Source organism: Pseudogymnoascus verrucosus, assembly GCF_001662655.1.
Source record: "Pseudogymnoascus verrucosus strain UAMH 10579 unplaced genomic scaffold scaffold_22, whole genome shotgun sequence".
NCBI lineage: Eukaryota > Fungi > Ascomycota > Leotiomycetes > Thelebolales > Thelebolaceae > Pseudogymnoascus > Pseudogymnoascus verrucosus.
The window spans coordinates 147,294-165,275 of NW_017263673.1; the positions used below are offsets into that span (position 1 = coordinate 147,294).

General features: G+C 46.9%; 8 protein-coding genes across 8 annotated transcripts; 5 read left to right on the plus strand and 3 right to left on the minus strand.

The window, feature by feature from the left end:
- Window positions 1-175: 175 nt before the first annotated feature.
- On the plus strand, window positions 176-1,303 carry VE01_05318 (uncharacterized protein; the record flags this gene model as incomplete). The annotated part of the gene is made up of 2 exons (XM_018274783.1): window positions 176-502; window positions 563-1,303. The coding sequence occupies 2 exons, from the start codon at window positions 176-178 to the stop codon at window positions 1,301-1,303; spliced, it is 1,068 nt and encodes a 355-aa protein (XP_018130363.1).
- A 390-nt stretch (window positions 1,304-1,693) lies between these two features.
- On the plus strand, window positions 1,694-3,898 carry VE01_05319 (uncharacterized protein). The gene is made up of 5 exons (XM_018274784.2): window positions 1,694-2,119; window positions 2,193-2,251; window positions 2,298-3,519; window positions 3,577-3,650; window positions 3,707-3,898. Exons 1-5 carry the CDS (start codon window positions 2,089-2,091, stop codon window positions 3,776-3,778), a joined length of 1,458 nt encoding a protein of 485 aa, XP_018130364.1. The 5' UTR covers window positions 1,694-2,088; the 3' UTR covers window positions 3,779-3,898.
- A 591-nt stretch (window positions 3,899-4,489) lies between these two features.
- GAR1_2 (H/ACA snoRNP pseudouridylase subunit) lies at window positions 4,490-6,012 on the plus strand. Its single transcript, XM_018274785.2, has 4 exons — window positions 4,490-4,818; window positions 4,870-5,166; window positions 5,219-5,599; window positions 5,649-6,012. Exons 1-4 carry the CDS (start codon window positions 4,761-4,763, stop codon window positions 5,843-5,845), a joined length of 933 nt encoding a protein of 310 aa, XP_018130303.1. The 5' UTR covers window positions 4,490-4,760; the 3' UTR covers window positions 5,846-6,012.
- Window positions 6,013-6,410: 398 nt separating this feature from the next.
- On the plus strand, window positions 6,411-7,820 carry VE01_05321 (uncharacterized protein). The gene is made up of 2 exons (XM_018274786.2): window positions 6,411-7,612; window positions 7,661-7,820. The coding sequence occupies exons 1-2, from the start codon at window positions 6,752-6,754 to the stop codon at window positions 7,715-7,717; spliced, it is 918 nt and encodes a 305-aa protein (XP_018130302.1). The 5' UTR covers window positions 6,411-6,751; the 3' UTR covers window positions 7,718-7,820.
- Window positions 7,816-11,601, minus strand: VE01_05322 (uncharacterized protein). The gene is made up of 7 exons (XM_059463692.1): window positions 11,253-11,601; window positions 10,755-11,193; window positions 10,683-10,703; window positions 10,323-10,475; window positions 9,439-9,992; window positions 9,329-9,388; window positions 7,816-9,260 (listed from the first exon to the last, which is right to left on the minus strand). Exons 2-7 carry the CDS (start codon window positions 10,789-10,791, stop codon window positions 8,073-8,075), a joined length of 2,013 nt encoding a protein of 670 aa, XP_059319699.1. The 5' UTR covers window positions 10,792-11,193; window positions 11,253-11,601; the 3' UTR covers window positions 7,816-8,072.
- A 264-nt stretch (window positions 11,602-11,865) lies between these two features.
- Window positions 11,866-13,210, plus strand: VE01_05323 (uncharacterized protein; the record flags this gene model as incomplete). Its single annotated transcript, XM_018274788.1, has 4 exons — window positions 11,866-11,964; window positions 12,028-12,238; window positions 12,303-13,048; window positions 13,103-13,210. The coding sequence occupies 4 exons, from the start codon at window positions 11,866-11,868 to the stop codon at window positions 13,208-13,210; spliced, it is 1,164 nt and encodes a 387-aa protein (XP_018130300.1).
- An 896-nt stretch (window positions 13,211-14,106) lies between these two features.
- ATP9 (ATPase complex subunit 9) lies at window positions 14,107-14,861 on the minus strand. Its single transcript, XM_018274789.2, has 2 exons — window positions 14,684-14,861; window positions 14,107-14,595 (listed from the first exon to the last, which is right to left on the minus strand). The coding sequence occupies exons 1-2, from the start codon at window positions 14,769-14,771 to the stop codon at window positions 14,222-14,224; spliced, it is 462 nt and encodes a 153-aa protein (XP_018130307.1). The 5' UTR covers window positions 14,772-14,861; the 3' UTR covers window positions 14,107-14,221.
- Window positions 14,862-15,685: 824 nt separating this feature from the next.
- On the minus strand, window positions 15,686-17,336 carry VE01_05325 (uncharacterized protein). Its single transcript, XM_018274790.2, has 2 exons — window positions 16,625-17,336; window positions 15,686-16,554 (listed from the first exon to the last, which is right to left on the minus strand). Exons 1-2 carry the CDS (start codon window positions 17,234-17,236, stop codon window positions 15,889-15,891), a joined length of 1,278 nt encoding a protein of 425 aa, XP_018130306.1. The 5' UTR covers window positions 17,237-17,336; the 3' UTR covers window positions 15,686-15,888.
- Window positions 17,337-17,982: the final 646 nt, after the last annotated feature.

The following is a 17,982-nucleotide window of genomic DNA, read 5'->3' on the forward strand; positions in this document are numbered from 1 at the left end:
TACCGGCCCACTGGAAATCCAATCCCAATGTTTTCTCATAATTCATTATATCATCAACAGCATCCGTATGCTTTCTTGAGCAATTACTCCTCAGACTTCCCATTCTTTAGTTGTCATTTACCCTTCCTCTCTTTCTACAACAACACCATCACGATCAAAATAAAATTGAAAGAAGATGGCACCCCCTAGGCTCAGAGTTGGCTGTGCAGGCCTTGGCCGTATGGGCAAGCGCCATGCTCGTCACTTCCTCGAGCGCACAGCTCGTGCCGAACTGGTCGCTGTGAGCACTCCTGATGAGACCGAGTTCCAGTGGGCGCGTCAGCATCTCGAACCCTATGGTGTGACAATCTACAAAGACTATGATCAGATGCTCAAGCATGAAGATCTAGAGGCGGTGGTAGTTGCGTCAGTAACAACGGTGCATGCCGAGCAGGCCATCAAGGCCATTAATGCTAACAAACACGTCCTGTGCGAGAAGCCTCTCTCAACGAGCGTTGAAGTTGTGAGTTCTCATCTAGCGAGGAGTAATACTGTGCTTTTGCTAATCATGATATTCATGTAGTCCCAAACAGTTGTTGATGCTGCTCGCAAAAGGCCACACCTCAAAGTCATGTGTGCATTCTCTCGCAGATTCGACGACTCCTACCGCGATGCCTTCAACAAGATGGATGCTGGCCTGATTGGACGCCCATCGATCTTCCGCAGCCAGACTTGTGATATGCTTGACCCGAGTGGATTCTTCGTGGCCTATGCCGAGTTTTCAGGAGGTATTTTTGTGGATTGTTCGATTCACGACATCGATCTCGCCCTGTGGTTCTTCGGGCAAGACAGCATGGTTAAGTCAGTTGTGTCTAGCGGAATCACAGCTGTTCAGCCAGCACTTCAGAAGCACAAGGATTGCGATAACGCAGTCGGAATTGTCGAGTTTTATGGTGGCAAGATTGCATACATCTACTGCTCTCGCATGATGGCTGCTGGCCAGGAGGATTCGACCGAGATTATTGGTACAGAGGGGAAGGTCACAGTCAACACCCAACCAATGTCAAACCTCGTAAACATCTACGAGCCAGGCGGAATCCGTCGCGAGATTCCACAAAACTACTACGGACGTTTCGAACAGGCGTTTGTGAATGAGGCGAACGAGTTCACAGCCGCTTGCTTAGATGATCTGAAATTACCAATGAAGCTGACTGGCGCCGTCCAGGCCGTGAAGATTGGCTGTGCCTTGCAGGAGGCTATGGTCACAGGAAACAAGATTTGGTTCGATGAGACTGGTGTAAGGATAGAGAGGCCACAATTATAAGCAAAACAATATTTCTAAACAATCGAGGTCAGGCCATGTCGCCGCGCGGGATAGACACATACCCTTTATTAAGTTGTTAGGTATAAATAGCATCGCATTTTTAAGACTATATAGTTTTAAATATATCACAGATTTAATTCTAATTATTCCATCGTGTTGCGCTATTGAGACTTCGCATTTTCAAAGCCCAAAAGCAGAGACTCGGAGGTTGCAGGTTGTGATAGCAATGGCAACAAGTTATTAACCGAACAGCGGGAAAAGCTGCCCCTATCGGACTGACTAGAGGACCCGCACGGAGGTAAACTAAGTAGCCGACACCAAGGGCAGTTGCCGAACATTTAGTACCCATGGCGTACAGTACACCCCAAGACGTACAGCACACCAAAGAATGAGTTAACAAGTCTCCGTTATTTTATTCTGTCTGTCAATTCCTACTTGTCCGTCCCCTCCATCTACGCGCCTCTGGTCTGGATCAACTATATTCCTTCTCTGACTAGGCAATATCCTCACGACACTTGATACTTAGGCAGCCGAAGTGGGAAACACTGTGGATCTGGTATTCCCAACATAATCACACAAGGACCGGTATGTTGCCATTGGAGGAAAAATTCGGTATAGTATCGTGAGGTTTCTCTGGGCGATGAGAGATATTCGAAGAGGTACGAGTAAATAGACATTAAAAGCCTTAATATTTCTCAATCTGTAGTTATTTCACTCTTTGACAAAGGCCAATATTACCTCTAAATCAGCCCAGCCTAGTTCAACTTCTAATACCACCTTACAATATGACGGATAGAAGTATAAATGCTTCTGAGGGTAAGAATTATAGCTTGCAAAGCGTCCCTCCCATGGGTTCTTCAGCAGGATTGAGTACTAAAACGCATACTAGTGCTCAAGCACAATACGTCGGAGAGCTGTTGGGTGACATTATATGGCAAAGTGTACGATGTGAGTGACCCTGTTCTCTGTATATGCATAGCGCTTATCTAAATAGGTCACAAACTTCGTAGATGAACATCCAGGAGGCCGTCAATCCATTATGAGATTGGCAGGTCGAGATGCAACAGAAGACTTTGATCTCGTTCATCCTAAAGGAACACTTGAACAGAATCTGCCCGCCGAAGCGTATCTAGGAAGTGTGTTCTTGGATACCCAAGAAGCAACAACTGTAGCGGAAAGCAATTCCTCGGACAGCGCCAGTGAAATGGTTCCCCTGGATCAATTATTAAGCATCGCAGATCTCGAGAAACAAGCCTCTAAACAACTGAAAGATAAGGCATGGTCATATTACTACTCAGCGTCCGATGATGAGATTTCGAAGAGATTAAACTCCGAGAGCTACAAGGCCATTCTGATGCGCCCTAGAGTCTTTTGCGACGTTGAAACTGTTAGCACCGAAGTAAAGTTGCTGAATACTCCTTTCAAGCTCCCAATTTTCATAGCCCCGGCCGCCATGGGCCGCCTGGCACACGAGTCGGGTGAATGCGGCATCTCAGACGCCTGTGGTGCTCATGGCGTGTTGCAAATCATCAGCAACAACGCATCCTATTCACTAGAGAATATTGTGGAGAACTCGGCCCCAGGACAAGTCTATGGCTTTCAACTGTACGTGCAAAGCGACAGCCGGAAGAGCGAGGATATGATTCGACGTGTCAACAAACTGAGGCACAAGATTAAATTCATCGTTTTGACGGTCGATGCACCAACCCCTGGAAAACGAGAGCAAGATGAACGCATCAAGAACAAAGATTATCCGTCCGGGCACGGCGCAAAGCCAACTAAAGCGCCAGAGGCACCCGCCGGAGGAATAGGGAAGGCTCTATTCGCAGGAACCAGTGGAAGCTTAGTTTGGGGAAAGACTCTCGGCTGGCTAAGAGCTCACACCGATCTGCCTATCGTTATCAAAGGCATCCAGACTCACGAAGACGCATGTATGGCCGTTCGCTACGCGCCTCAAGTGCAAGGAATAATATTGTCGAATCATGGTGGTCGGGCATGTGATACTGCTCCGCCAGCTCTGCACACTCTGTTAGAGATCCGGAAGTATTGTCCCGAAGTTTTGGAGAAGATTGAAGTTTGGATAGACGGAGGGGTGCAGAGAGGGACCGACGTCGTGAAGGCACTCGCCCTTGGCGCGCGTGGGGTAGGATTAGGGAGAGCTCCATTGTATGGTTTGAGTGTAGGCGGCGCTGCTGGAGTTTCCAGAATGATCACGAGTAAGTCCTAGCCCTTCCTAAAAATAATGGAGAGGCTAATGCGATTTTGTTTTACAGTACTCCGAGAGGAAATTGAAACAGCGTTGAGACTACTTGGAGTCAACAGCATTGCAGAGCTGAGTCCTAAACATGTATTGTTACCCTTCTCCTAGTATTTAAAGTGTCCTGAGGCTTATGATATGTCTAGGTCAACACGCGGGCGCTGGAGGCGCTCATATATGCTGGCGGGGCAAATTCGGACTTCACGTCAAAATTATGAGGGGATTCCGGGGACAAGACCACTATAGAAATCAAGCATCATGTGGCAGCTTTCACAATTAATTACGTAAAGTAAATTTCTTCAATATCGGGGGCATTTTGCCGTTCAAAATATTTCGTCCGCCATGTAGCATAGTGTTCAGAATAAACGCTGTATATTAGAATGGGCTGTCAGAGTTAGAATAGTCAGCTAGACAACGAATATCATGTCGGCGACTCAACGTCATTGATCAATCCCAAGGAGCCAGTACTATGAGATGGCCCGTGAACTTGTTGAAACTCGCCAACTTTACTTAATTTTCTCGTTCTACCCAATCTACACTCGCGAATTGTCACCAACCAACAAGTCCAGAAATTTCGTACAACTACGGTTTAATATTTGGGTAAGGATAGACATGTATATCTAGAGTCGTGAGCTCGGTAGTTCTAAAAGGTATGACCGAGCGACTCACGTATTTCTGGCATAACTCAGGAGAAGAATCACTAGCGTCGCCACACACATCTTGCCAAACTTATCGTTCCCCACTCTGTGAGATATTCCGTCCCCATATAACATCTAAATGATGGCTGTACACTCTCCACCCCAGGAACCCCGGAAGACAGCACCCCATTTGGACATAAACATGACTTTTCTAATAGTAACCGCGGGCAATACATACCCCGATACCCGAGCATCCATTCCATGGCACTTTCCATAACTTCCCAACCCCACGTCTCCGCCGTGGTTCCATGTTGAATGTGGGGGTCACAACGGGATAATCTAACAGTTGGAGGGCACAACGGGATAACAGTTGGAGGGGTATAGCGGGGTAGATAGTGGAGAGAAATATTTGTCATCTTCGGTCTGTGGACTAACCCATACTATTTACCCATAGACGATACTGTTTCGTTTCTGTAATAAAACATACCCAGTTACATCTTTCTACGAAACGTTTACTTCCAATCCGGCACCAGAACAAGTCTTTTAACACACATCAATCACGATGACTGATACCCTTTTCAAGCTCAACACCGGGGCCTCGATACCGGCTTTAGGTTTAGGTACTACTTCCTACTGAATCCCCGTCTGGTTCAGATAGCTAAACTTTCTAGGGACGTGGCAATCTGCTCCTGGCGATGTCAAGAAATCCGTCGCTCACGCTCTCGGCGTTGGCTACAAGCACATAGATTGCGCTTATTGTTACGGGAACGAGGACGAGGTCGGTGAAGGCTTAGCTGAAGCGTTCAAGTCGGGCCAGGTCAAGCGAGAGGATATTTTTGTGACAACCAAGCTGTGGTGCACATATCACACACGCGTGGAGGAGAACCTCGATAAGAGCTTGAAAAGTTTGGGGTTGGATTATGTTGACCTTTACTTGATGCATTGGCCTTGCCCAATGAACCCAAATGGTACTTTGACTCCTGGAGCTCCTTGGCGATTTGTGGCTAAAAATGAGACCAGGAAACCACGAGAAATTCCCCAGGCTTGCTGATGGGTCTCGCGATCTCGATAAATCATGGTCGCATGTTGAAACATACAAGACGATGGAAAAGCTTCTCAAAACCGGCAAGGTGAAGGCGATCGGCGTTGCGAATTACAGTGTTAAATATCTCGAGGAGCTGCTGCCACAGGTCTCCGTTGTTCCAGCTGTCAACCAAATAGAAAATCACCCATCACTACCGCAACAAGAGATTGTTGATTTCTGCAAAGAGAAGGGCATTCACGTCACGGCATACAGTCCATTTGGAAGTACCGGAGGCCCAATGTTCAGTGCAGAGTCAGTACTTGAAGTCGCCAAGAGACGTGACGTCTCCGTAGGCTCGGTCCTATTGAGTTATCATAGTATGTATTTATTATCCATTTTGATCGTTCACTGCTGATCAGCTTGAAGTCGCTCGAGGAAGCTCCGTGCTTGCCAAGTCCGTTACGCCTTCGCGCATTGAAGAGAACAAGAACGTCATCCAGCTTGACGCTACTGATATGGCGATTCTCGACAAATATTCGAACGAATTACAGGCTAATGGAAAGCTAAAGAGATATGTGTATCCCGACTTCGGGGTTGACTTTGGATTCCCGGATAAATCTTAATTGTACTGGATCTTTATAAACACGATGAAAAAAATATAGAATCCATCTTCTGAAACACTTGCACTCTAGAATACAAATGATTGCGGCAATTCTGAGCAAAGTAGGGCATCATGTAGTTGTGGTTTTGCAGTCGCTTCTTTTAGATCACTTATTTAAAGTTGCCTACATTCCATGGGTGTTCTCCATTACGGCTTGAATTTTGGCCACAAAGCGTTTCCTTTTAGGGTGTGAAGGGAGTGTCACCTGAAGCATTGAGCGTTACGATGCAGAGCGCCGAGTGCAGACTTCATGTGCTTACCGAGGTGGAACATCACGATATCCCTTATCCTCCGGAAACCTTTCATATTGGAATCCTTGAGTTCGATCGGCAAAGCTAAGGCTGCGAGATACGTGGTGCTGATGCTTCCTTTAAAACTTAAAGTTTCGTAGGGGAGGGAAATTCTCTCCATGTGCAACAAGCAGAGACCATCTGACACTGTGGGGTTGGAATTTATCCACTTGAGCTTTGGCGGGGAAATTTTCCCCGGCGAGAATGTTCCCACATTTAATCAATCTAGTTGAATTAGGAAATTCTCAGCCACCACCTGATTATTTTTGGTTGCACAATAGTTGGTTCTTAACGCTTTCCACAACAGTCAGAAAAGGCAATATTTCCCGCACAGCGGAATCCCATGAAGAGGGAAATGGAGGCAAGTCGAGATGCTGTGGCGGGCGGCCATCCTTTGCCTACAGAGCCATGAAGCAATATATCAGAGACCTAGATTTAAATACTGGAATGTTTATGTATCTTGCAGGTTTATAAAGGGTCAAGGTTTCGACAGCAAACATTGTCCCACAGAATCTTAATATCATACCATAGCATTTATCCATTCCTGCTTCACTTCCTCAACCAAACTCGCAGCCAAAATGGCAGCCATAATGCGTGCACCAGATTCTACCTCTTCAGAGTCATGGAATAGCAAATTCCAAGCACTCGAGGACACCTCTGACAACATTGACGCCGTCAACGCCATGAAAGCTGCATCGAAATTCGATGCCGAGAAAGACAAGACGCAGTTCAGAAAATTTGAAGACGCCTGCGACCGTGTGAAGAACTTCTACCGCGAGCAACACCTTAAGCAGACCGTTGAATATAACCGGCGCGCACGCGAAGAAATGAAGTCCAAGACCCGCGCAAAGATGACCATCTGGGAAGCGATGGAGACGTTGAACACACTCATCGATAACTCAGACCCGGATACATCCCTCTCGCAGATTGAACATCTTATGCAGACGGCCGAGGCGATGAGAAAGGATGGAAAGCCTCGCTGGATGCAGCTTACGGGCTTGGTTCATGACCTGGGTAAACTCCTGTTTTTCTTCGGAGCTCAGGGCCAATGGGATGTGGTTGGAGATACCTTCCCCGTGGGATGTGCATACTCGGAGAAGATCATTTATCCAGATACCTTTGTCGACAATCCCGACTACGGCCATGAGGTGTACAGCACGAAGTATGGAATCTACGAGCCAAGATGCGGACTTGACAACGTCATGCTATCGTGGGGCCATGATGAGTATTTTTACCTAATCGCCAAAGATCAGTCGACGCTACCAGATGAAGCATTAGCGATGATTCGATATCACAGTTTCTACCCGTGGCATTCAGGAGGTGCATACATGGAGCTCATGAACGAGAAGGATGAGAAGATGCTAGAGGCTGTGAGGGCTTTTAATCCGTACGATCTATACAGCAAGAGTGATGATGTTCCAAGCATAGAGGAGTTGAAGGTAAAGCCCACTGCTCTTGTTTGCAAAACATTACTAATTACCTTATAGCCATACTATATGGAGCTCATCGACGAGTTCTTCCCGGCGAGGATAATTAATTGGTGAAGTCTAGAGTTTTTAGTAGCTGGGCTTAATCGGCCGGCACAGCGTACAGCGATTTGAACTTATGTAGATTTTATCACGTTGAAAGGCAACCTGACTTATGGGAATATGTATTGATTCTTTTTCGTGCTCGCCTTTCCTTGAATCCTTCCTGCTTGTGTGCATCCCAACGCCCAAGGCTATGCTGAAATTCCGAATACTATTTAACGTGAATATTTGCAAATTTAGATCTTGTTTAGTTTGATCGCCCTTGCAAGCAACAGTTCCGTTAGACTAGATAGCAGCTGAAGCTATATTCCATTACTACATGTGTACTCAAACCGTGACCCGAACAACTTAATGTCAACTGTATGATACCTCATGAATCACACGACCACGCACGCTCCAAGTCCCTCACAATCGCCCCCGTTGGGCGAGCATACTCGACCTCTAGCTTATGGAGCAGGTCCAGCATACCTATTTGTTGGTCGCGGTCGGTGACGTGCTCACCGCAAACAGCAATAGCCATCTGTGCAATAAGAAGTGAGGATTCTGATGGGTTGTTTGAGAGCGCAACTCCACATATTCGTAGGACGATCTCTCGAATTTTTGCCGAAATGCCACGAAGTGCTGCGGCCACACCTGGTCCCAACCGAGGGACGGTTGGGTCATAGGCGATAAGTAGGATACGAGCAAGATCTAGATACAGCAGGCCGGAGACATGAGTGTCTGCTAGGTACCAGATTTGTGGAAAGATCTCTCCATTGTGGTGGTTAGGTTCTTTGTAGTGGATAGACGAGAATGACAAGGGTTTGTGGGACTCCCATGAGTCTTCGAAGTCTTTCAGTTCATTCCACCGTTGAACCTTTCCGTTGCTAGATGATATATCTCCCCCAAAACAGAATTGCAACACATCGGCACAGAAAACAATAAGGCGGTTTGCCCATACAGTATCATCGGCCTCAGCGAAGGATCTGGGCCAAGACCACGCGTCTGTATGAAGACGAATTGGTCGTTGTTTCATGAAGGCTGACGTTATCTCTTGCCGAAGTGCAACCCTGAATGAAGCATGTTGGAGTGGCGTAACGTCTACGGTATAGCCATTAATCGCACTTTCAATGTGAAATGGCGTTGATGTTTGTGTCTCTTGTGAGAAAGTCTTCCGACTTGGTGAAGATACAGCATCGACTTGGCCGTTCATGAAGATCTGAAATGTACGTAAAAAGGTCTCTGACTCTTCGCTTGTAACTGAAGTCTGGTGTTCTTCGTAATACTGAAGGATCACTGCTGCTGCAAGCAAATCCTTGTCTCGAACATGCTCGGCGTCTTTGGAGAGCTCAATGAGATATGCCAAAACTGCGTTGTGATATTGTATTGCAGTCTCGGAGGTGAGATTGTATAGAGGTATACCCTGATACTCTACTACACCAGCTTGGTTCTTGAATCTTGGGGCTTGAGCTAGATGCCTTGCGGACGCTGTGAATATTGCGTTTAATAAAGGCGGACACCGTCTGGCTCGTTGAGGTACATCAAGAGCAAAATGTCTAGAAGGATCACAAACGTCAAACTAGGTATAAGTTAGTGCATGTTTTAGACACACTGACGCGGCATAGGATTGATTGATGAGTAACTTGCCCAAGGTGCAATGAAGTCCACAAAATGCCTCATTAAACATGCACATTGGGTTGTGGTCCACTAAAACGAGTTAGCATAGTTTATTATCCAATGTTTAAGAAAAGACACACATCGTTAGGCCAGAAAAAGGTCTTCTTCCAGATCTCTGGTTTCAGGAGACCTGATGAGGCACTTGGTACAGCAGCTGCAGCCGAGTCTGCAAGACGTTGGCTCTTTGCTATGTTCAAGGTCGAATTTGGACGGAGTGGCGGCAACGATGGAAGAGAAATTGGTGGGAGTGAAGTCGTCCTCTGCAAGAGGGTAGTTTCGTTTCTAGGAGACTCATAAACGAAGGTTGGGGCTTGTAACGATTGGAATTTGGTAAAGTCTTGCGACTGATAAGGGTCTAAAGCGTCGATATCGTCGTTGGTTGTGTCACTCCTAGACGCTTGAATGGACATGGTTGTTTCAAGCGGACTGAAAGCAAAAGGTCTAGAAAAAGCTTGATCAACTGATGAAGTATTACGGATGGTGTTGTGGATTTCCCTCGGTATTGAGTTTGAGGTCGAGGTTGTCCGAGTGGTTCTGTCATATTCCTTTATTGTAACACTGGCTTCTGTTGGAATGTCCTCCTGAGCATAATAATTTTCAAGCTCTGGCCGTTCATCCACAAATTGTAATTTAGCTAAGACGAAATTGCCACATTAGCTAAAATAGTAAGTTGAACACCTGATATAGAAACTCGAGATGGGTAAGATAAATGAGCTGAGAAATGCATAGATGCTGATGATGAAAATCTTGTCTTCTAGACTGAAAAATGGTTTGCTCTTCCTCTTTGCCTGCCTTAAGATAGTACAATGGATGGCGGACGTAGAAACACGTCTCTAGAAGATGATCCATCCTTCAATATTCCTCCATGCCAACACCGCCAAGCAATGAAGATATCATTCTCCGTCTTGTTGCTTGATCATTCACAATTATAGCTCCCATAATCTAATGAAGAAAATAAACTTACTATTGCTAGATTGCGTAAACCATGGCTGATCAGTCTTAAATGCAGCATCATATCTCGCAGTCGATCCATGACGGAATTTCAACTTATCCTTGTTGCGTACACAAGGCGCATTCAAGCGACGGCACAGCTTGCAGGTGGAATCATTATCATCAGCTGCTCCAAGTCAGTACATTGTGCACGGAAATCTTAGGATTGCGCCGAATCTGGTTGTTAGATCGATCGTTAAAGAGGAGCAGAGGTAGCTGCTCTGGAAGAAAATTGATCTTAATGGAGCCTGAAAGTGAGTGCGAGGTTGCGTGATATTTACTACTCCTCGAAAGATAAATGACCATCGAAGATTAAATGAAAGGAGGAGCTTACTCGTGCATTTTTGATGACGGTCTAAAAACAATCAGTGGATGCGATACAACGGGGAAATGGTGCATCTCTTGCCTCTACAAATCTCGCAGGGATCCTCAATCTCTGACATAGTACTGGGCGTAAGGCTAGCCTAATATCAAAGGAAGACGAAGTTTCGAGCCATTTGTACGTATCGACTGCTGGGAGTCTTTGTGGAGATGATGAGGAATCGTATGGAGTGTTGGGGAAAATATATTGCCAGTGCGAGGGATGGCCCCGTATTTAGTTAGTTGTGGTACAAAAGACCCCCACTCACCCACTCCATACCAGTATTGTTCCCACTAAGGACGCCATCCCCAGTACAATTGCCGACACTGTGTAGACTACGACCCAGGGTTTACTGTAACCTAACCTGTCTAACTTGATCGTTCAGATACATTATTAATGCGCGAATAGAATGCGATTGCGGCGGATATCCTTCGGTCCTTGAGTCGGTCGTCCACCTCTGTTATGAAGGTAGTGTCTAATGCACCTTGATCATCGTTAGCCAAACCACAAACCAACTGCCTAGCCCCAAATGTAGAGTCTCACTGGCTCTATTCAAGGATCTCTCAATGTCGACAACAGGAGAGCTTGAAGACATTTCTTCTGCGCCATCGACCAACAGACAGCACCCGCATATCGCCCATGAGCCAAGAGAATTGTAACGGGGTGGCGCCGACCCGACCATTATAGTATATATAGAGTGTTACGCCTATTCCAGGCCAGTCGGAATACTGTAGTCTTTTTGGCTCACTGGGATGTAGCGCAAGCGTAACCGTACATCATTACAAGAATCCAACATCGTCGCGGAACATGGTAGTTACAAAGATGTGTTCTTATATTGGCAAAGCATAAGCAGTATGTTGTTGCCGTGCGAATAGTATGCCCACATATCAATTGTTCCAGATGGGAAAGAGGGGTTGAAAGGTAAGAAGAGCTGTGGTGGAGTTGGTGGCGGAGCGCCCACAGCCTCCAGCGAATGTGAACCCCTGTCCAGTCCAACGCTATCGCGAATGTTAGATTTCAGAACGTCAACATCTCTCACTTGCATTATCAGACAAATGAAAAGATGGTGGAAAGAAATAGTAGGAGAGGAATAACTTCATTCTTGGTTTGTTGAAGGGAATAATCACAAGAAAATTCAGGCTCCTCAACGCCCATCATGTCTATCCCGATGCAAGTCTCCATCCCCCTTGTGCTTCCTCTTAAGTGTCAAGTTTTATATGACATCGTTTCAAATACCAGATGGAATCCGGGGGAGGTGAGGCTTCATTTCCTGCATCTTGATGTCATTATGAGGCATAAATTGAATGTTTAATAAAAGAAATACACCAAAAACCGCACTCCAACCGACTTCAACTTCATCGACTCCCAATCCGAGCGCTTCGGCGCCACTCTACAGTTTGGCCGAATCCTACGCCTGCTGTATGAACATCCCGACTGGTCACAAATCCATGCTTTCTGCAGCAAACGCTACTCCAAGCGGGAAATGTTCTCGAACCGCTCCGCGCGAGTGCTGAAGCCATCGAAAGAGAGTATATCATGTGGTTACAACTTCAAAGACGCCACCCGTGAACTTCAACACCGACATATCAACAGTCGGTCTCCCAGAGGACTTCATTGAGCAGCTCAAACAGGCGACTCTCAAATCAGTTGGGCACATGATGGGTCCAGATCCGTTCAATTGCTCCATCGGCCCAGCTGTCAGTGTTGGCATCGGCGCGGCTTCGTACATGGATCTCATATACGGCGGCAACAGGCCTGGCACTCATGTCGCTCGGCCACCAGGGAGGGGTATTGCGGCAAGCAAGCAAGGTGGTCGCGGCCGGAATTCCGAGGAGTGGAAGGCGCTGTGGGTGGTGATCGCTGACTGGGTGTACGAGATGGAGGCGGCGTCGATCCTCAAATTCGCAGGGAGCAATTCTTACAAGCGCGCCCCAACAGCAGCAGAACAGAGGGAAATGTCTCCTTGGGTGAAGATGCCACGGAAGTTTCTCCAGACCGATGCAATCCGTGGGGCGGATGCGTTTCGGGATGTGTTTGACCAGTTTATTGACACGCCAACCAAGTTCCATGGGATCGAGTGGGACTTTATGGAGTTGGAGGCGACAAAATATGTTAATGCTGTGATTTTAGCCAGGTTTAGACCAAAACCGGCTATTGCGAGGATGGCGGATGATATGCTGAGGAGGGTAAGCTTTGGGAGTCACGACACACTTTCTTACAAAGCGGTCTCTCCAACCCAGCTCAGGCCATGTCCACAAACGTGCAATGGGATTGACTGGGAGAGATGGATACTTTCAATTGAAGGCGGATGTATCGTCAGGGTGGATACTATTTTCCAGGTGAGTTCCCGGTGTGTTCCTCTATTTCTCGCTTCTCATTCTGACATTATGAAGGCTCTGTTGGCGGTGATGCTGTTGACATATCTGCCACTGCATATTAAAATCCTGGACAAAGGCGAAACTTATCCGAAGTTTCCTGATTCAGATTGGGTTTATCTGTAGCGTTTTATTAAGCATAATAAACAGAGTTATGCATTTAATATGCGGGTCCTTGCCTTTCTTGGCTTTGGTATGGTTTTTTCTGTGAAGCTCATCCAAGAGTATCGATGTTCTGGTCTCCTACTTACATACAGTATTACCGATGGCGGTACGCTTGCTCACTGTTCAAACTCAGGTATACTCAGAAATCCAAACCCGGACATATTCTCATAAGTGAAAAAATTGCCGGATTCGGACTCCTATTATCTTCCACAACGAGATTAGATTAGTCAAGCCAATAAATGCCAAGTATATACTCAAATCACATGACTATTATTCGTTTTATCTGCATCACGTGATCTCCCTCAATCCGTCCTCGAATCCACTCCAGTCGGACTTGCATCGGACTTGCGTCCGGAAAACCGGGACCTCATGCAGACTCACGATCCCGAGTCCATAATAGCTAATCCAGCGATGCTCTGATATCTCAATTGACCTGTACCTGTATGTTGGCACTTTGTCGGCCCAATTGTAGCCAGATATACGTATCCCTCCTAGTTCTCCCGAAGCCGCTTCCTCCACGTTGGATGCCCTAAGTACCCCAATTTAGCTATGCGGAAGTGAAGGACCACGATCTCGGCAGTAACAGCGATCCTTTCGTGCGCCCATCGCCCAATTGAGGTTAATAAAGATTATTTTTATATTGCAATGTCCGATTGATCCGTATTTACAATGGTTGAGGGAAATTGTAGGTATGATGATGACGGATCGGTTTTTCGGTATCTAGCCGGCAGAACGGACTAGCTGTCAAGAAATTCAAATTGTAGAAGGAAGATCACGTATAATATTATAGAAGTGAGCGTAATGCTTCCTTAATTCTACGTACTATACATGGAGAAGAGAATTTTACTACACAACCTATCCTATTAGGATCCGATCCGATGGCATTTCTCCTCTCCTCTCCATTCCATCACCCTCCGCCGTCTATCTCCACAAAACACACCCCAATCCACCATGTAATTGTAGTAAAGCTTTTTACATTGCGAAGAGGATCAAGAAGGAAACCATCAGGGCGAACAGTCCGGTGGCCTCAGCGAAGGCGAAACCGAGAATGGCGTAGGAGAAAAGCTGTCCACGGAGAGCTGGGTTCCTTGCGACACCGGAGATCAGGGCACCGAACACCGTTCCGATACCAGTTCCGGCACCGATGAGACCGGCAGCAGCAGCTCCAGCTCCGATGAACTTTCCGGCGCTAAGGACGGCAGCTCCGATGGTGATGGTCTCGGTGACGATACCGCGCGATTGGCCGCGGGTGACGTTGGAGGCGGTGTTGCGGAGCATGGCGCGGCTCATGAGGAGACCGTTGTTGCGGGTAGCAGTCTGGAAGCGGGAGACGGAGGTGGCTGGGCCTGTTTGAAGTCGAGAGTTAGCTATGGTTGATGCCGAGGGATTGAATTGAGGTCTTTTAGATGTGCTCAGTTGTCTTTTTTGACGTACCATTTGTGAAAGCTCGGCGAGCGATTGAGCTGGCTTGCCCGCCATTGAGGCGTGCGGAGCGGGTGGCGAGCTGGGCAATGGAGTTCATGATGACTGCTGATGAGATTTGATGATGGAGAGTGGAGTGTTGGATGTTGAGGATGGAGGAGATGGTAAGGTTTGTTGTTGTTGAAAGGAGAGGAAGGAGGTGGAAAACGGGTTCGTTCGGATAAAATTGCTCTCGTTAAAACAGCTCCACTTATTTATGGCTCCACTTAAAATTGCTGCACGTGCAAACACGCCAAGAGATTTTTGGGAGAGTGTTTGTTTTGTTTATGAGTGATTTTGAGATTGGAGCTTGGGATTTTAGTAGTACTAGAGAATAACGTCACCAATTGCAAAATATACTGTGATATTGTGGTACATATACTCTATATGTGGTCTGGAAAAGGGGGTTCTGGTGGTGATGCTTCCAACTGCGCTCTTCGGGGGTTGCCATAGTACCCTGAACTCCCGGACTTTTGTCTACCGTCGGTCCGGTCTGATATCGTACGACCGACGAAGTTGCCGTGGCTTTGGCCGCTATGGAAAATGATATTTTCGAGGCCAATGGCACTTTATACAGCTTGATATGCCAGCATAATGCAGTATATGTACGGAAATATAACAATATTTTAATCTGAGGCATCTTATCTGTGATCAAAGGGGGTTGTTCTCCTGTTTGAGTCATTTTCGTGAACGGAGACTTCAATTATAGATTTTGCCCATTTACCATCCCCTTTTACAAAATATTATATTATATATACAGGAAAAAGAGTAATATTTCAATCAAGAGGCATATGATCAGTCATCAAGGAATTTATCGTCCTATTTGAGGCATTTTTGTAATGGTGACTTTAATTATATTATTTTGCCCATTTATTATTTATTCCCCTTATACAAATATTAAATATCCACCAGATAAAAAAAATCTCAGGCAAGAGTCTTGGACAATTTTAATCTTATTTGTTTAATTGCAATAATGGCCGAAGATTCAATATTCATTTCATGCTACATAATATACGTACAACTGCTTTAATCCGTTGTGCACAAGAAATCCGAGGCAATTATCGTTTGCTTGATAGCTTGGCAGCTCATATCCGCAAATATATCTACAAGTGCTTCAACCCATTGTGCACCAGAATCCGAGACAATACCACCTAGTTCATAGCCCAGCATTCCATACATTACAAGTGCTTCCATCCATTCTGCACCAAGACCTGCATCTCGTTTATCAAGCAGTGCGACCACGCTCCCGGGATTTCCCCGTGCGCCTCGTCCCGTGTCTCGTATCCCCATAACTTCATCCTCTTGCCCACCCTATATTCTTGTATGTACCGCGGTATAATCCCCACCAACCGAGCAAATCTATTCATCCATATTCCCACAAACTTCTCCTTCTTTGTCGGCCAAAGCCCAGTTTCTGCGCGTACGATCTTGTCGGATTCGGGATTGTATGAGACCCTCACGTTCGGATTGAGCCAGACGCCATGGAGCCGAGTGAGCCGGTTATCCGCGTGGATGAGGCAGCATTCGGACCCTTCCAGATGGCGAAGGGCGAGACTATCTGGTATTCCTCGGAAGCTTAGTGCTTTGTTTCCGTAGAATGGTTCTGCCTGGAAGATCACAATGCCATTCCAGCACGATTTCACAGGTACTGGGGTATTCGTGATCATAGCATTTCGTGACGCTCTAGCGAGGAAGAAGGGCCACGTCTGGGTGGCCGCTTCTTCTCCTGAGACATCGCGGAGGGCAAAGGTGTCGTAGAATTGGGGTGGTTTGGAGAAGTCCATCGAGCAAGCTGCTGCGTAGTCGCCGTCTCGGGTCGCAATCAAAGTCGTAACGTCTTCGGTCTATTCATCCCAGGCCTTAGCATTTTATACGAAGGAAGTTGACAGCAAAGTACAGGGGGGGAATAAATACCGTGAAGACTACATCGTTCAGCCATATAACCTTGTCAAACTCTCTGGGCTCTCGCCCATCTTTCCCCTCAGCAAGATCCTGCAGCTTCGCCATCACATTATTCCGTATCTCAGCCAAGTATGGTATCCGCCGCAACTCCTTCTTCCCTCTGCTCGTCTGTATCCACCCTGCTTCGTCGGGGCCCGGTGTACGCTCAATCTCATCTTTATGCGTGATGTCCTTCAGCTCGATGTTCCTCTCCACACCCAGCTTCCCCAGCTCAGCGTCAAGATCTCTCAGGGCGCCCTTCGTATTATCCCAACTTCCACTCTCCGCGACGGATATATAAACATTTTCCGCGCCAAAGTGCTTCACCAGATCCAACACCGCTGAGCTCCAGTGTGATCGTATGATTTGCTCGTTATTCCAATGCATGCTCGCAATGAAAAATCGTTCCTTCTTCGACCCAGAGCCATCCTTAGACGCTGCCGAGGGTGATACCCGCGAAAGCGGGTAGTTGACAACAACCAATCTCACGTAGTCCACGTACAGTGCCACAACAGCTATGAGGATGGCCAGCCGCAGCCAGGTCCGGCGCAGGCGCGCACGTCGTCGGAAAGAGCCGAGATGCATGGGTCCTGCAATCCCATTGTGGGGGAAGCTAGCTTCGATAAATGTCGGTATTCGGTGTTCGTGGGGGTTGTTGGAAGATGTTTCCCCGGGTGCCTGCACGCGTTCGTCGAAAGGTCGAAATGCCAAATGTCAGACGGTTATTGTCGAATGAGTGGCCGCCTACCGCCGTAAGCGACTCCGCGGTTCGGTAGTACCCGCAATTAACGCTGGGGTAGCTGCGAGGTCCCCTTGTTTGACGGACAAGCGCGCGGAAGCTGCGACAACCTCGAAGACAAAGATGCGATAATTATAGCCCAAGACGATTAAAACATTTTTATTTGATTCACAGTTGTTGTGAGCACTTCCAGAAGTGATGGGATCTGCGGGCTATTTCTGGCCTCTTGGTGTCTGTTATGCACGGGCCCGTCTCGGTTTTTCTGGCCACACGAGTTGCTACATGACTCGTCGCGTCACATCAAGTATATGATCTAATAAATGAGTTTGTTCTGCTTATTTGTACAATTCGCACGATGGAAGTGTGCGGAACTTACTGCAGAGGAACTCTCAAAATGGGGATACGACGTCTGGGTAGCCTTGACGTGTCATGACTGTCTTTTTCTCCATTCATTGTCCAACATTTTAACTAAGCGACATTTCAAAAAGTTTATTTATGAGGATGTCAACATAGATGATATAATATAATACCTCGCACATCACGGTTATAGAACGTGTTATTTTTGTAGCCACTTTCACAGTCGAACCGCCGC